The sequence below is a fragment of the Furipterus horrens genome, unplaced genomic scaffold (genome assembly GCF_987537825.1).
Source record: "Furipterus horrens unplaced genomic scaffold, mFurHor1.1.pri manual_scaffold_15, whole genome shotgun sequence".
In the NCBI taxonomy this organism is placed as follows: domain Eukaryota; kingdom Metazoa; phylum Chordata; class Mammalia; order Chiroptera; family Furipteridae; genus Furipterus; species Furipterus horrens.
Genome location: NW_028327185.1, coordinates 1,327,101 through 1,344,502, shown reverse-complemented (window position 1 = coordinate 1,344,502; position 17,402 = coordinate 1,327,101). Strand labels below are relative to the sequence as shown.

Below are 17,402 nucleotides of genomic sequence, written 5' to 3'. Positions count from 1 at the left end.
GGACAGGCGCCCGGGGCCGGCGGGCTGGGAGCTCTGGTGTCCAGGGAACAGGCTAAGGGGCAAAGGGCACGAAAAGAAAAAATCGATCCATCAATAAACCAAATAGAAGAAAGGACGAGGGCGGCAGGCGGATGAGCCTTCAGAAAGCTGCTCCCCAGGTGGCCCTGCGCTTCCAAAGAACCCCCTCACTGGCCCCACCATCCCTCCGAAGGCAGTAATAACCTTCGTAAAAATTCAGAAAAAAGTGTCCGTATAAAATGTTCGTGAAGCCTTCCACATGAAGACTAAACAGAGGAGAGGTGTGTACGTCGTGGTAAAGTCACAGGACGCGGTTTCCACCTGGGGTTGGGGAGGGGGAGGGGTGGGGAGGGCCGTGAGGCTCACAGACACAGCGCGTCACCTCTTGATGCAGATCAGACTGTACTTTACGAGAATTTCTGATTCTTGCCACTTCCTTATTTATTAGAGTAAGCATGCATGGTTCACATAATGCACACACGTACCCCCAAATCTCCCACCTGGAAAAGTAAATACATACAGAAAAGAATCACAGAGGCTCTTACCTGGGGCAGGAGGGGGACTCCCCTTGTTGCCAGCGTCACTCCAGAGAGACCCCGACCTGTGTTTGTGGTCGGTTCTGATCCTTCCTGGTCGGTAGCCTTCCCGCAGCCGAACGGGGTTTCGGGGCAGCCTGGGTTCTCCCATTTCCCCCCTTCTCAGACGGTCCCCTCGGCCTGGAAGACTGTCTTGCAGAGGCCAACCCCCTCACTGGGCCAGCCCGACATCAGATCACCGCGAGCCCCCCACCCCCAGCCCCCGCCCCCTGGATCTCACGTGTCCTCGCCGTGTAGTCGTGCCTGTGGCTTCGTGCTCCCCTGAAGGCCCGAGATTTCGGTTCGCCCCGCGGCCCCTCTCCAAACGCTGTCACATCGGTCGCTGCCAGGGCGCACGCACACGGGTGCCTTCCCCCGGGCGGGAGAGAGGGCCCGCACCTCCCACCAGGTCCTCGAACCTGCACCGCCTGGGGGCAGGGAGCCCCGCTTGGTCTCCCCCGGCACCCCTCCCATCCACTCTGCAGGCACCCCCAGGCGGGCCATGCGGTGTCTCAGGCTGTGGAATTCACCGGGTGGGAGCCCGCACAGACGCTGGGAAGGGGACATCTTAAGAAGGAAAAGAACAAAGGGGAAGGGAAAACACTGCACTTCCCTGAAACCCCGAGCCCACCAGCAAGCCCGGGCTTAGGGCTGGGGGGGCCCCGCTCACTGGGGCCTGGGCGGCCTTGGTCTCCAGCGCACGGCCGTCCCTGAACCACGGGAAGCGCTGCGTGCCCCCCACCTGCCCGGCGCGGAGGCTGTGAGGGCACAGGTGTTTCGTGTTCTCTGGCCCCCCGTGCAGGAGGCTGCGCCCACGGGCCTCTCCCTTCCCCCGAGAGCCCGAAGCTCGGCCTGAGCCGCGCAGACGCCCCAGGGGCTGCCTGCTGCTTCCGGCCTGAAGTATCACCCGACGGGCCCCCACGGGGCGGCTGCGGCCCAGCCAGCCTTGCACAGCAGCCTCCGACCCGCCCCGGCTGATAAGCACAAAAGCCCCCCTGGCTGGGAAAGTCCTGCATGAGGAGAACAGGGTCTACCCCCCCACCCGCCTCAGAGGCAGCAAGTGGACCTCCCAACATGGACAAACGTGCACCCCCGCCCAGCTCGTGTGCCAGCAAACCCCAGCCCTCCTGCGGCTCGTGGGCAAACCCTTCGCATCGAAGCCCATGACAACGCCTGCCCGTTCTGCCTGCAAGACGGACCCAGAACCTCCTGGCCATCACGGACCCTCGACAGAGCTGCCACCCCTCCTGCTGGGTCCCCACGGGGCTCTGACCTGCCCCTGCAAGGCAGCAGTGAGCCCGACCTCTCAAACCCGGCCGCGTCGTCCTCCGAACCGAAGATGGCGCCGCAGTCCAACGCCCTCACCTGCCCCACCCCCGCCCACGCGCCCCGCACGCCTTCGGGGCCAGTCACACCGGAGTCCTTGCTGGTCCTGCATCTTTCCGGGGGTCGATGTCTGGTTCTGCTTCTGCCGTTTCCTCCACCCGGAAACCCCTTCCACCAAGCCCCGCATGGGGCTGACTCGCTCCGTGGGCTCCTTCCTCCAGCAGAGCGGCCCCCACCCAGGCCAGGGCTCAGGCGCCCGGCTCCCAGGACGCTCAGGACTGGTGGCACCAGGCACCCGAGGGCGAGGAGTGAAACCGTCACTTTGCTGAGTGGGTCCTCTGGCCCCAGTCACTCGCCCCGGGCCCCCCAGGCCTTAAACAACTTGAGCCTGGAAACCAAGGCAGCCTGCGTCCACAGGTGCCTGCTGGGGACAGCGCTGGGGGGCCGGAGCACCCCGCGACCGAGTTCCGGCCCAGCACAGGCCAGCACCTACCTGCCGCACCTGCTGCAGGGTGAGCCCCAGTCCCAGCTCCCAGCGGCAGTGCCTGAGGAAAGGCGGGGGGGTGGGGGGTGGGGGTCCCGCGTGTTCCCTCAACACCAAGTCACTGTGTTGCGTCCCTGAGTCAAACCAGGGGAAAAGCACAGCAGAGTTTCCGTAGATTTCGCGTGTCCACCTGCAGGTCCTGGCTACGGAGGTGCTCAGGGCACGGAGGTGTGAGGCTGGACTCGTTCTCGGGGTCCCACCGGCCGCTGGGAGGCTCTTAGCAGCCTTTCTGCCCTTTCTCCTGGCCCCCGCCCCGCCCCTCTGAACTGTGCAGAGAGCCCAAACCAGGGCTGAGACACGGGCTGCTGGGGGCACGCTGCCCGGACTCAGGAGGGCTTGGGCGTGACGTCACCCCCAAGTTTCAGTGGCGGCAGCTCTGAGGCATTAAAAACAAATGTTCGTCTTTTACAGGGACGTCAGGAAGGACTGGGAGAAGGCAGGAAGCCCTGAGCTGGCAGGAAGCCACAGGCAGCGGCGGGGGGTGGGGGGGTGGGGGGCCTTTCCCGGGCTGGTCCCCTGTGCTGTCCCCTGTCCGCAGTGACGCAAGCGTGCGGAGGAAGCTCCCGCAGCTGCTTCAGTGGTGACTGTCCGCCTTGTGAAATGACCTCAGGACGTTTGTTAATTCTGTAAACAGAAATTTCTGACTTCCTCCTTGGAGGGGCGTTTGTAATCTCTTTGGTGGAACACTTACTCAGAAGGGAACCACTTTCGCATGACAAAGCTAAAACAGCAGCTCTGAATACCAGTTTATCTTTATCTTCAATCCACGGTCCCATCCAGCGTTCTGGAAACTTTCTTTGCAATTTGAAGGAAACTCAGAGACTTCCTGCCACTCCCTTATTAATACAGTTGAAGTAACCACCCTGCGTGTCCCACCCCAGGGTCAGCGGAGGAAAACAGACTCTCTGAGCTCTGCTCAAGTTCGGCCTCGACCCTCAGGGTCTGGGCCAGCACTCCTTTTATTTATTTATTCATTCATTTATTTGCTCTGCAACCTTCAAAAGAAAACAAATTCAAAAATCTTCATTGTGCAAAACTTCAAAATAACAGCAAAGACTAATTTTCTCCTTTTTACCAAACATTGCAAGACCCCCGCCTTACCGTGGACACTCATTTGCTGGGACTAAGAACAGCAAGAAATAAAGAATGTCCCCCACCGATCACTAACCAGAAACAGGCTCGCAGACGCCCAGAAACCCCGTTTCAAAGCTGACGCGTTGCCCTACGCGTCTGTGCATTAATCCCCTCGCCAGCCTCCTTCCCGACGTTTAAAGGACAACAGAGCAGCTCTCGGAGGGATTTTCTGCGGGGCTTTTCCTCGGTGCGCCCCCAGCCGACCCCCCGGCCGACGGGGGGCTCAGCACCTTCAGGCCGCAGACCTCGGGTGCAGAGGCCTCGCCGCCGGCCAGCGCTGCAGAGACGTCGGGCTGGACGGTCGGCAGGGTCCACGGGCCTCTCCAGACAACGGGACCAGCACTGGCAAGACAACGAGAAGGAGAGACAGGACGGTCAGGAGCACAGTTCTATGCGGCTGCTGCTGAACACACTGCTGTCCGCCTATTAGCATCTCAATGGCCCCAGCGGGGCGGGGGGCTCCCCGCAGATGCAGCTGCTGGGGAAGCTGCAGGTCGCACCTTTCCCTCCCGTGGTCCGAGGGAAGCCAGGGTTTGTTCCCCGAGTCGGATAAACAGACCAAGGACGAAGCAGGCACAAGGCTGCCCCGCGTGTTTACAGGAGGCAAATGAACCCACTGCCTTTTCACCGCGAGGACCCAGACATGGAGGCTTTCAGCCCGTGCCTCCCTGGCGGCGTCTGTGCCAGTGCGTGCCACACCCCACAGGACGGAAACCACTCGGGGGTCTTTGTAAATGCAGCCGGGCAGCCCCCCCGCCTGCCCCAGCCCTGACTGAAGGGGAGCGGAGCCCGAGGGAGCAGCCAGGTGCCCCCATGTCACCTCCCCAGCCGGACGGTGATCAGATGCGTCCTTGTCCGGGAATATTTTTAAAGTGTCTTAACTTCAAACTCCCAGGGAAGTCCTGACTTTGAGAAGTTACTTCGGGACGGGCCTGACCCCCACACACCTTTGTCTGAAACAAGACCCCTTGCCCAGGCCCAGGCTCTCCGGGCAGCCTTCCCAGCAACCGCGGGAGCGGCTACTCTGGCCCCGTTGCACCGGTGAGGCAGCGGAGCCTCCGGGAAGCCCGCAGTGCTGGCGAGGAAGCCCAGGGCTCCAGGCAGGCTGTCACTGGGGTGGGGGTTGCTTGGTTATCGGGAGGGGTTCGCAGGCGAGACTTGGGGCCGTTGGAATCTCCGCAAACCTCTGAGCCCCCGGCCGCTCCGGTCGCTCTCCGGCGGGGGCTCCTGGGCTTTGCTCCCCTGTCAGTCCCACTGTCCCCAGGAGCACACTCTTAGCTGTCTGAACGTCACTGCTGCACCTCCACTTCGGATTCAGAACTGTGTTCGCTTTCTGGGCACAGACCTGCCATGTGGGGTCAAGGGGGGGGGGCTGCCTGGGCCCTTTGAAAGGCTTTGCAGAAGATGTGGCTGCGAGCGAGGGAGGAAAGGGTCCGCCAGGCTCCCCGGGGACGAGGCCAGGACGGGGACTCTGTGCTACGTGAATTCAGACTTTGAAAGATGCCGCGGGAGCAGCCGAGTCCTGGCCCTGGACTTGGCCTTGAGAAAGTCAGCACCTGTCACAGGCAAAGAGTGGGTGGAAGCTGCTGGCCAGGCCCAGCCCAACACGGGCCGAGATCCTGGGTTGAAGGAGACGTTTCTGGGGCCCAGGGGCGAGCTCTGGGTCCGGCGGCAGACGGGCGGGCTGCAGGCCGAGGGTGAGGAGAGGGCAGGAGCGGGCAGATGTCAGCCAGGCCGGGGACGAGAAACGAGCGGCTGCGAGGGGACACAGGGCCCCCGCTCAGTTCCGCACACGAGGTGCTGCCCTGCCCACAGGTCCTGTCCCCTCGCTAGTTGGCTGGAGACACGGTTTGGAGCGGGGTCCACAGGTCCTTCGGGATCGTCGCTGTAGTCCCGGGAATGGAGTTCAGGGAACAGCATGGTGACGGGAAGCAGGGCGGCAGGGACTCCATTCAAAGCAGAGGCTCCGGTCCAGGCCGATCAGAAGCGGGCGCCGTCCCACAGCCCAGAGCCGGCCGCACGCCGGGCGCCAGGGTCAGGGGAGGCCTGCGGAGCGGTGACGCCTGAGCTGGCCTCTGAGCGACACCCACATCACCTGAGGGCTGACCCGGGGCGAGGCTCCTGTCCGGCCCTGACCCTGTGTCCCGTCTGACCCTCACAGCCCTGGACAGGACAGACACTCACCACCCCACCGCCTGGACGGTAAGGAAACTGAGCTCCACGGATGGCGGGTCGCCTGCCCTCACGGGGGCCGGCGGAGGAGACCTGGACCCTGAGGCAGCCCCGCGGGGAGCCCACGCGCACCTGCCGTCTGAGGAGCAGAGGCCCCCAACGAGGACGGACCGGCTGCTGCGCTGCACCTGCTCCCCGGCCACCGGCCTGAGGAGTCACCGGGAGAACACGCGCTGCCCTTACCGAGGACGAAGGAAGGGACTGGATTGTATCGGCCGCGTTAAAATCCGCAGAAGTTAAGGCGTCCGCTGGGGATGGAGTACCCAGCGCGGTGACTGGGCTAACAGCGCTGCACATGCGACAGCTGCTAAGACAACAGACCTTAAACATGCCCCCTGGCTGCTGTGGCTCATGGGACAGCACCGGCCTGCGAACCAAAGCGTCACCGGTTAAATTCCCAGGGCGCAGGCCTGGCTTGCGGGCCAGGTCCCCAGTGGGGGGCACGTGAAAGGCAACCACACATCGATGTTTCTCTCCCTTTCTCCTTCCCTTCCCCTCTCTCTCAAAACAAATAAATAAAATCTTTAAAAAGAAAGAAAGTTCTCATCACGAGAAAACAATTTTCAATAAGTTCAAAAAAATAAGTCTGATAAGTGCTAGGCAGTATTTGGAGAACGTTTCACACAGCGGAAAACCAATCTGGCATTAAACGCAATGCTCCTGCCTGAAGGGGTCTGGCCTGGGAAAGCGCTGCCCGCCTCTGACACGGGAACAATAACACAAGCGCTGTTTCTACCGGTGAAAGCATTCCAACGACCGACATGCCCACGGAGGGGCCATGACTCAGTGGTGGCATTATTCATACCGTGAGATACCAGACACTGAGTGACAATGGGGATGGGGATGAATAGCAGAGAGTGTCTACAGAGACACACAGGTCTGTCGCTCTGTGTGTACACACACCTACACACATGGCCAAAGACAACGTTCTGGGAAGCAAGGAAAGCAGAGAGCAATCGGCATACACGGAACCACTGCTACACACTTCAACCCGGAAGACAATCCTACAGATCACCATGGCTACATGCCACTCTCCACAAAACGTTTTAAAAGCACACAACAAACTGAACATGAACTCTGTGGGGTGAGGACAGAAGGAGGGGCTGGAATTATTCAAAGGGAACCTGACTTGATCACCAGTGTTTTATTTCACTGAAAAAGATCGAAATAGATATAACAAAAAATAACACTTAACTTCGGAGGATAGGATTACATATGCAGTTTTTACTGAGAATCAAGAGGATGGCAGAAATGAAAAAGCCAAGGGATCTCGGGACTGGCGGGGGGAGGCACTGGGAGGGTCAAACAGACATCAAGTCCCACTTCAGAAAGGCTGGCTGTGTTCATGACACGCCTAAGGGGCAGCCAGAAGGAAGGCAAAACTCAAAGCCCAAGGTGCTGGATCGCTGTCCTGGGAGAGCCAGGCAAGAATGGTGTCTCAATCGATTTCCTTAAAAAAAGAAAACAAAAGGACGTTTTCAGGTCCCTAGAGAATCCGCTGGCATCTGTGGTGTGTTCACAACCCAGGCAGAGACCCAGGCACAGTGCTCTGGACTCAAGGACCATTAGTCTCCCCGGGACTAATGGTTTTTTCACTTATTAATTTAAGAGACAGAGAGAGAAACATCAATTTGTTGCTCCGCTTATTGATGCTCTCCTTGGTTCCTTCTCGAATGTGCCCTGACTGGGAATCGAACCCCCAACCTCGGCAAATCAGACCCGCGCTCTAACCAATGACACCCAGCCAGGGCCTCAGTTGCTCACTCGAACGCACACTTCGAGAAAGCCTGAGCGGCTGCGCTCTGGTGGATGGTCAATGCGCCACTCCAGGAAGGCACCTTGTTTGTGAACAGTTTCCCCTCCGCAAATTACAGATCGACAGAGCAAACAATGACCCCAAGACACACTGTTTCAAATAAGAATTGCAGACAGAAAACTCCCTTGAAACCCAGCTCCCCCTTCTCACAGAAAGATGGGTAACTTCCAGCTACCAGCAGGTGGCTCCGGTGGGCGTGGAAATGGGCGCCTCCGAGGCAGGACAGGCAGGCGCTGACACCTCCCTTTTCCCAGCGGGTGGCAGCCCCCCAGAAAGTCACCGTCCGTCTGAGCGCTTCTCCAGGCCAGTGGTGCCCGGTCGGGGTGACTCCCGGGCAGTGGACCTTGGAACTCAGAGCGAGGAGCCTGGATTGCAGTTCCTCAAACGGCGCCGCTCCGCTGACCCCAGCGGAATCGACTTTTTCTCTGGACTGTGCCTCTCTGAGGCCTCGGGGACAGGAGGGGGCAGGAATGCGGGAGGGGTCAGTGTCCAGAGCTTTCTCCTGCCAGAGGGGCCCCCGGTCAGAAGCACAAGCCGGCCTGCAGGGCTTTGGAGGTTCCAGGGCACCTGACCCCCGCCCTCTGCTTTGTGCCAAGGCCACGCCACACTGCTGCCACCTAGGACCCCACGCCCGCCTGCGCCACCTTCAAACCAAGGGGCGCCGTGACAGCCACAGGGCTGGCCCGCGGGGACCGAGCCGACGAAGCCGCGGACAGTCAGCGGCCGGAACCCAGCCGCTGCGTGGCCGTCCCGCGCACCCGGCGTTTCTGGCCGTGAAGGAGCTGCAGAGTTCAGGGGCGCCTGCCGTCAGAGGCTCGGGAAAACAAACTCATCTGCGAACACGCAGGGTCCCTGACAGGATCGGACCTTTCCAGGGCTGGTTCCTGAGTGCGCCCTTCTCACGGGGCTTGAAAACACGTCTACAAATATTTCTTCATAGCACATATTTCTCATTCCAATCTTACAATTGAAAAAAAAAAAAAAGAGCTAGCCCTGGCTGCTGTGGCTCAGTGGATGGAGCACAGCCTGCGAACTAAAGGGTCGCCGGTTCAATTCCCAGTCAGGGCACAGGCCTGGGTTGTGGGCCAGGTTCCCAGTTGGAGGCCTGAGAGGCAACCACACATTCATGTCTCTCCCCCTCTCTTTCTCCGTCCCTTCCCCTCTCTCTAAAAATAAATAAAATCTTTTAAAAAGAGAGAGAGCTAAATAACACCCAGAGTCACACAGCCGGTTCCTAGCAGAAAACACGTAAGGGTCCAAATCTACTCAGCAAGTAAGGACCCGACAGAGGGCGTCCTGCCCACAGGTCTGCACGGCCTGCTCTGTCTCCCTCAGAAAGGAACTCACCGTCTGCATCTCCACTAACGGGGGTCGCACTGAAAAGAAAGCCACCACGGCTTCCACCCATGGGGCCTTTCCTGAAGCCACAAAAATCAGGTTTCTGCTCAAAAATAAGCTGTAAGAACAATGTTGTATCTTAGCGATTTCATCTACGAGGAGAAGCCTCCCTTGTATTCGCTGGTGAAAACGCCCCACGCCTGCCTTCCCTGTTGCGTGTGCGCAGGGCGCCGACACGCGTGTCGGGTCAGCCCGGCCCCTTCATCCGCCGGCCGGGCCGGGGGCCGCGTGTCCCTGAGACGTCCCCTTGGGGAATGAATGGGCGTTCTGTGCGGGTTATCTGTGCGGGCGGGCGGGCGCGAGGGGCGCGGGCGGACACAATCGGCCTATTCAGCCGGCACTGCGCAGACTCCAAGCACGAAACCCTTTGTGGGCTGCACTCGGTTCTAGCTTTTCTCCCCGCCCTCGGGACTCCAAGCCACGACCACAAGTGCGTCTGGGGAGCCTTTCCTGAGCCTCCCCAGAGCTCCCGGGACCCGCTGCCGGCGTTGCTGCACCTTCTGCCGTCTCCTGTCCCTCGGAGGCTCAGCCAGCTCCTACAGCGGCAGCACAGTCGCCCCAGCGATGGAGAAAACTCTGCAAACAACAGGGTGACTCTGGCTAAAAGCTGCCACTGACGCCATCAGTCCAGCCTACAAAGCCCCAGCTAGACCGTCTTGTTAAAAATTTACCTCTTACATTGTCCTGAGTTCTCTCCCGGCCTGGCAGAGAGAGGATGGAGGGGGCAGGGTGGGAGGGGCGGGGGGGGTCAGTCTGCCTCCTGCAGTCTCTCCTGATTAAACAAAGGCTCCAGCGTTCATCCCCACGCTGCGCGGCCCCGAGAGGGACAGCTCCGTCCGCCCGCAAAGGGGGGTCCCCTGCAGTAACCAGGAGCAGGAGAGCAGCACTTGTGGGCAGACAGAGTTGAACCTGAAGGCCACCAGGCTGCTGGGGCACGGTTCCTCTCAGCCGCTCAGGACCCGGTGGCCAAGGTTCCATCGTGGGACCCAGAAGCTGCCCTTCCAAGAGTTTAGTTAATATCCCAAGAGGTATTAACAGATAAACACTGGCACACTTGCAACGTTCAATAGGCAGGTAAGTCCCCAGGGCCACGTGGAAGGTCCGTGTTTGGGAAGAGGCTACGGGAGGCCACGGAGTCGCTGATTATAGGGTCACAGGGACGCAGCCAGCTTGAGGCCAGCCCTGCTGGGTCTCGGGGTGGCCAATCCGCTCCACTGAGGTCCATACGCAATGGCAGCGTATGGAATTCTGGGACTCCGCACGCCAGACTCCAAGGAAGGCGTGTACATGGACTGCAAAGGCCTGACCTTGTCACCACCTGTGACAGGACTGACTCAGGAGTCGGGGCGTGGATCAGCTTCTCTCCTTCCCACGGCTCTCGGAGACGTCACACTCCCTCTTCGCCAGCCCTCTGCCCTTCCCTCTCCTCCGCGTCTGCTGTGACTGCCCGTCCCCTCACCTGTGCTGGAGCCTCCACCCTGCTGGGGTGAGGCGTGTGTGGCCACCGATTCAAGGGGCCCCCAGCCCCGTCCAACAAATCTTACACCTTAAGGCTCCCTTTCCAACTCGCCTTCCCACAGCTGTTGGAAGGAAGCCTCTGCCTCAGACTTCCCACGCACCTCCCGTCTCCTGCCGCCGGAGGAGGGCTCTGTGGACCTCCTGCAAGCCCCGCCCCGCCTTCCTCCAGGTGCCCAGGATGGGGCTCCTCCTCCGTGTGCACCCCTCATCCTCACCCACAGATTCCATCAGTGTCTCCTCCCATCTCACACCGGTCCCGTCCGCAAAGCCTAGTGACTCTGCCTTCAAAGCATATTCAAAACCCAGCCGCCTCTCACCACCACCATGGCGCCCACCTCACCCCGCATCTGGGCCGCGGGTGGTCTCCCCGGGGCCACCACAGACCCTGCACGGTCCACCCCCGACTCAGCAGCCCGGTGCTCCTGGCTGGGCCAGCAGGGCTCCATCCCTCCAACTTCCCGTGACCAGGGAGACGGCCCGCATCTCACCGCCTGGTCCACGGGGCTGCTGACTGCTGGAAACACGGGGCGTGCGATGGAGGGCAGGGTTTTTCAACTTTTTAAAATTGTCATTAGCTCACATTAATTCACCTTACGATGACGTACATTAATGAATCACCATCGTTCCCTGTCATTAATTTCCCTGTGGCTGACCAACAGTGCCGTTCTGCGTGGCTCCTCCCCATCAGCCCTGGCCCCGGGGCCCGGCTCAGCATCACCCTGGAAAAGTCCCCTTAGTGAGAGACAGACGGTGCCGCACTTCTGCCCACAACGCCCTGAGGTGTCCCATCTTACTCCAAAGAAAAGCCAAAGAACATCCCTCCTTCAGGCCGGGCTGGCCGCCCCGCCCAGCTCTCTGGCCTCCTCCGCCCGAACTCCGTTCCCTTCCCTCCCCTCCAGCTGCCTCGGGCCGGGGCCCCTCCCAGTCATCTGTCCCCAGTATCTCAGGCTCAGGGTCTCTGACTTCCTCCCATTCTGATGAGAGAGACTGATGGGACCTTATCTGTCCTAAAACCAGCTTCCCCCATCACTGGTCTCATCCTCCGCTCTCTCTTCATAGTGTTATCTCCACCTGACAAGCCCAGTCTGTTTACTTACTTACTGTCTGGCTCCCCAGCAGGGCAAGGCCCCCAACACCTGGAGCAGCTCCTGGCTCATAATGGGCCCCGAAAAAAAGGGGGGGGGGGCAAATTTGATGAGATTGTGGCCGGAACCTTCCTGCTCCCTGCGGGGCAGGTCCAGGGCGGGCTTCCTCTCCAGAACAGCCCGCCTGGACAAGGGCTGCTGGGCGCTGGGTGACGCTGGCCGGAACCCCACATCCCCACTCTCCCACACAGCCGTCCAGCAACAGCGGGAAGCCCAGGCACCAGCTCAGCCAGCCTGGCCTTCACCTTCTGGGGGCAGCTCCCCAGACAGGCACCTGCGTGGCCACGTGGCTTCAGGGTTAACCCCTCTCCTGATGCTGCTTTCGCAGGAGACAGTGAGAAGTAGTGCTTTTCAGGATGGTAAGTGACGGGTCACTGGCCTTTGCGTGTAGGGTGTCGCTGCTGACAGGCCGTCTTTTATGCTAAAGTTTTTACAGCCAGCAAACGAAGTGGCGGTCAGCGGCTGGAGAGCCGCTCCGGCAGCCTGGCCACCCTCCCCCAACCCGCTGGACCCAGTGATCACTGCCTTTCCTCCCGGTCTGATGTTCCACGGACCCACGAGGGCAGAGGTGGCCCGGAACTGTCTGCCCACAGGTGGTTCAAAGAGCTTTACCATCAGTTCTAATTACGCAAGCCACAAAACCTTTCGGTGCAAAGGTCAAACTCTAACCGTGGGTTTGGGTTTCACACCTTGGCTTTTCTCCGTGGGTGCCTGAGAGGCCCCAGCGGACAGGGCGGCTGCCTCTCTGGCTACAGAAGTGAAGATCCAGTCGGAGTCGCTGGCCAGACAAGAGAACCTGGAAGGTCTCAGGGCCCTTGGGACTCCTGTCTCCAACACCCGTGCTTGTCAAGAGGGAAGACCGAGGTCTAGGGCCTGCTGCAAAGTGCAGGCACTGTGACCCCAGCCACCTGACACCCTGCTGGCTGAGTGTTTCCCCAAAACCTGTGGGTGATTCTCCCTCCGGTGCAGGGGGCGGGGACAGAGAGGGTTTCCACCAATAACCAGCCTATGGCTCTCTGAGGCTATTCACAGCTATGAATTGCAAATTACTTTTCAAAATTACTTCTCTCAAAATACCCAGGCCCCTAGCCACAGACCGCCGACCTGAAGCTAAAACAGGCAGCTGGGGCAGCTCGGCCAGGGGCGCCCCCCAGCTGCCGCCTTGGACCTCCGAGACGGGGGTCTCGGCCGGAAGAACCAACTGCAGGGCCGGGGCCAGCCCTGAGTCCTCAGAGGGCGGCCCCCTGTCCACGGCGCCGCCGGCCGGGACAGACGCCTCCCCAGGTCAGCTCTGTGAAATGAAAGCAACTACAGGACACACGGGTGAGTGCAGAACCCCTCTCTCTGCCTAATATGGGAATAATAATTAACTGTCTGGAAATGGGAGCACTGGCTCCGGGCTGATGAGTCACCTTCCCAGTGCCAAGAAAAAGGTCGAAACTTCGGTAAAGCAATTTGACAGCGTGTCAGGGGTCACAGAAGTCGCCTCCTGGTGCGTCCCAAGAGCTGGCCCTCATCCCATATACACCCCAGCACCCCATCCCGGCCCCCCGCCCAGTCTGCATTGTGAGTCGGGGGGCAGGGGGTGCAGTATGGGGAAACAGTCACAAAAATCTCCGGTCCTTTGGACACAGTCCTCTCGTTGCTGGGAACTTATCTTTAGAAATGAGAAAAAAAAAATCTCATAGCAAATCTGAATCAGCCTAAATGCCCAATACCGTAGTAGGAAGAATGTTAATTACAGTACATCGTCCCGGTGACAGAATCCACAGCCATTGCAATGAATTACGCTGTCACGATAGGAACAAAGGGCTGAGGACAACGTGCAATGAAGAGGCAGGACACCGGTCATATCTGTCCTGTGACTACACGCACGGCCAAATGGATTTCCGTGTTGAAAGACAAGGCATGATTTTGGGTCCTTTTTATCCCTCTTTTTCCATAACTTTCTGTAACGCTGAGCTTCTGTGCTGATAACTTTCAAAGGGAATAAAAGGTCATGTACAGTGCTTCATACTTCGTATAAATAAATCAGAAGATAAATACTTTTAAAATAGCAACAGCTCATTTCACACGTCTGTCCTCTAAAAACTAGGGTCCGGGGGCTTGTCCCGCGTTTGACGGCTGGCAGGACATTCACATCCACATCCAGTGTCTCCAACGCTGGCCCAGGATGGCCGGCGCCCAGGACGCCGTCAGACTGCGCTCGGCACTCGGCTCTGCCTGGGAAGACCCCCAGCTCAGGCCGCTCCTGCAGAAACCACTTTCCGAGAAAACAGTTTTGTGCAAAGCTCTGGGTCTGCCCCCTGCAGCCGCCCCCGGGTCTGGAACGCACGTGGCCCTTTCAAGACTGGACTTTGGAGGCTGGACCCAAAGGGAGACCAGTCCCCAGCTGTGCGACGTCCGTCTTACTGTTTCTCAGTCCCAGGTTTTCACATCCAGAGCACCTGGGGGGCAGCTCTCACCTAGACACCCCGAGAGCACTCCACAGGTGGAGGAAGGCGTGGGGGCTGCCCAATAAAGGGGTTCATCGCCCCACTAACCGTGCAGCTGACCAGCCCCCACAGGGGCTGCACGGCCTCCCAGTCCCATAGATCCTTGTCATACGTTTACACATGAAAGGAGACAGCTTTGGTTTGTTATTAAAAGCATTAAAAAGAAAAAATATTGACTAAACTCTAGAGGTTTGTTTCACTGTCTCCAAGAACTCAGAAGCCTGCCCAGAGAAGGACGCCTCCTGCTAAGCTGCGCTCCGTAAACTCGACAGTCACGTGAGCCAGGAGACGGCAAGACAGGTATGAGTTACACTGTTGCAAACAAACGCTATGCGAATAATTCTTCCAAGGGCAGGACTGGAAGCCCGCGAGGTTTGTGCCGCTCTGTGCAGCGCTTTCTAAACCACCACACCTGCTGAGACCTTGGGCCGTGGACACCCGTGCGAGCTTTCAACAGAACTGTGTTTCTCGAATCTGGGCCCGCGAGCAGGAAGTGGAAATGATTTCCCTCTGGGCGTGTCCCCAGTCAGAGCGTCACGCCCACTGCACCATGTGACGCCTTAGTCAGGGCCAAGCAGGACAACCCTCCTGAACAAAGAACAACCATGGCCCAAGAGGTGCCTCTCTCACGCACCGAAATTACCCAATCGGAGGTCAGTCGCCCACGTCCCAAAGAATGAACATGTCTGCCGATAGCAACGCGGAAGTGTCACCAATAGCAGAAGGTGTCACAGATCCACTTACGTCACATGAAGATCGTCTTCCACATAGGAGGCTGTCAGGCAGCGACGTGAGCAGTCTGCAGGCAGAGTCAGAGAGACAGGGGTCCGGTGGCGTCGCAGGAGATTGGAGCCACTGTGAGCAGAGATGACACTTCTCTTGTCCCTGCAGCAGCCCTGGGACCCTGCAGGTTCTCAGTACACCGTGCTGAATGCGCGAAAGCACGCATGCGTCAATGAATGAACGCGTGAATGAATGTATGCATGCAGGAATGAATCAATGAGTGAATCAATGAATGTGTGAGTGAATGAATGCGTGAATGTGTGAATGCATGAATGAATCAATGCATGAATGAATCAATAAATGTGAATGAATGCGTGCAGGAATGAATGAATGCGTGAATGAATGTGTGAATGCATGAATGAATCAATGAATGTGAATGAATGCGTGCATGAATGAATATGAATGAACGAACGTGTGAATGAATGCGTGTGTGAACGAATGCGTGCATGAATGAATGACTGTGTGAATGAATGAATGCAGGAATGAATGAACACGGGAATGAGTGAATGAATGCATGAATGAACGAACGAATGCATACATGCAGGAATGAAGGCATGCACAAAGGAGCGGCGCCCCTCGACAGAGAAGTACAGTTTGGGATGTGAAATTAAAGGGGTGTATACAAACCCCCTGTGTAAGTCCGCAGAGACTCTGCCCGAAGTGTGTACGTTTGCTGCCTGGGATATTTTAAAACGCGCATGAAAATGAAGGGATGGTTCCTACATGTGAACCAGGGCTCAAAGGTTAACAGAACCAGACTGGGGCCATCTCTGCAGACCCTTCGTGTCCGCATTTGGAGGCAACCGGTCACAGTGGCTGGAGTGGGTGCTGAGCACCCGTCCCCCACCTCAGTCGCTCCCACCTGGCTCCCCACTGCCGTCGCGGGCCTGGACGGGGCAGGAAGGAGACATGTGCCAACTGCTCCCAGACGCCCTGTCTAAGGGGACCCCACCCCATCCCTCCCAGCATGTCAGCCAGGGTCCCCGCGGTGTGGCACTTGTCACAGGCCCGTTACCTCGCCGGCTGCCCTGCCTGCTCGCTCCCACTAGAACGTCCCTTCCAGGAGAGCGAGACCTTTCGGTCTCTGTCTGTCGGTGTTTTCCAGCCCAACATGGGGCCTGGTGACCAGGAGGAGACGGCAGCTGACGTGGCTGGTGGGGGAATGCCGCCGGGGCTGCCACAGGACAGTCCAGAAGCCCGTTCTCCAGTGCGCCTGGGGCGGGGCTCCCCCGGGATTGGCACGATCCACAGGTGAGTAACCCCGGCCCCCGCTGCAGAGAGAGTCTAAGCAAGACCCCCTTTTCTAGAAAAGGCTGAAGGATTGAGGCAAACTGCACACTTTCCTCAGCCCTGCGAGGGTCCCGGTCAGGGCACAGGCCAGGGCTGCGGGTTCAGTCTCTGGTCAGGCACATGCGAGAGGCAACTGATCAATATTTCTCTCCCTCTCCTTTTCTCTCCCTTCCCTTCTCTCTAAAAATAAAATCTTTTTAAAAAATGAATAAACACGATACTGTGGCTTCAGCAGTGATGCAATTCCAGCCATGCTAGTCACCTGATGATGCAGAGGAGACAGTCACCCGTGGGCCAAGAGCAGCGCCAGGACCATGCCCGTGATCACACCCGTGAGAGACACGAGCCGCCATCAGCTGCTTCCCACCGGTGTGGCTGGAGAGACCCCGCGTTCGATCTCTCTCTAAAACCTTCCTTGAGGAAGAAGAGGGCGTGGGATTCACTGCCGAGCACAGGGCCATCCCGGCCGTATCCTAGTGGCACTGGAGTGACGCATCTCCTCCTGCCCCCTCCCCAAGGGACAGAGTCAGCACAGATGCACAAGCCACTCTGTCTTCAGAGGGGCTGGTACCGTCTTCCTCCAGAACAGTGTTTTTCAAGTCTCAGGTGGGTTTTCGGTGGATCCCATCCAGCTCTTTGTGAGAAACAAAACAGAATGTGTCCGAGGATGATGAAGAAAACGTTCTTTTGTGTGAAAAGCTTCTACCTAGTACAGGACTTGTGCCACAGGTGATGCGGGACGGTGGGGTCACAGAGCGAGTGTGAAACCCCCTGTTCTGACGGAGAAGAGAAACAGTGGCGTGTTCTCCTCCCCGCTGATTGAAAAGGAAATCCCCAGACCGAGCATCCTGGGGAAGCAGGACAGTCCCTCGGGCAGAACTCCCCAACCCGAGGCCTCCAGAAGCTTCCGGTTGCCTGAATCACACGAAGCCCGTGGGCAGCTCGAACCCAGGACCACCCGGTCTCCTTCCTAACCCTCAGTTTACCCATCGCACCATTAACATAAGCCTGTTCCCACCACAAAGCCCCAGGTCTGAGGCGGCCCTCTGCTGGCCCCACGCCTTCCCTCAGGGCCCCTGGAGCTGACGTCCCATAATTTACTGTGTCCTCACCCCGCATTCGTGTCCT

General features: G+C 58.8%; 1 protein-coding gene and 1 long non-coding RNA gene across 7 annotated transcripts in view; one reads left to right on the top strand and one right to left on the bottom strand.

Annotated features, from left to right (window-relative positions):
* Nucleotides 1–3,379: 3,379 nt before the first annotated feature.
* The window catches only part of ZNF281 (zinc finger protein 281), a 28,400-nt gene continuing 14,377 nt past the window's right edge, over nucleotides 3,380–17,402 (bottom strand). For 2 of the 6 annotated variants that reach the window (XM_090263311.1, XM_090263312.1), the window contains one exon: nucleotides 3,380–3,939. In XM_090263311.1, the coding sequence (XP_090119437.1) occupies nucleotides 3,732–3,939 (208 nt within the window). In that variant the 3' untranslated portion in view covers nucleotides 3,380–3,731. Of the gene's footprint in view, nucleotides 3,940–7,170; nucleotides 7,280–9,540; nucleotides 9,620–17,402 lie in introns of those variants that run through there. The other 4 variants (XR_016508265.1, XR_016508264.1, XR_016508263.1 and 1 more) reach the window with 4 other exon arrangements.
* On the top strand, nucleotides 16,116–16,940 carry LOC149992288 (uncharacterized). Its single transcript, XR_016508278.1, has 2 exons — nucleotides 16,116–16,235; nucleotides 16,507–16,940. It is a non-coding gene; the product is annotated as an uncharacterized LOC149992288 (long non-coding RNA).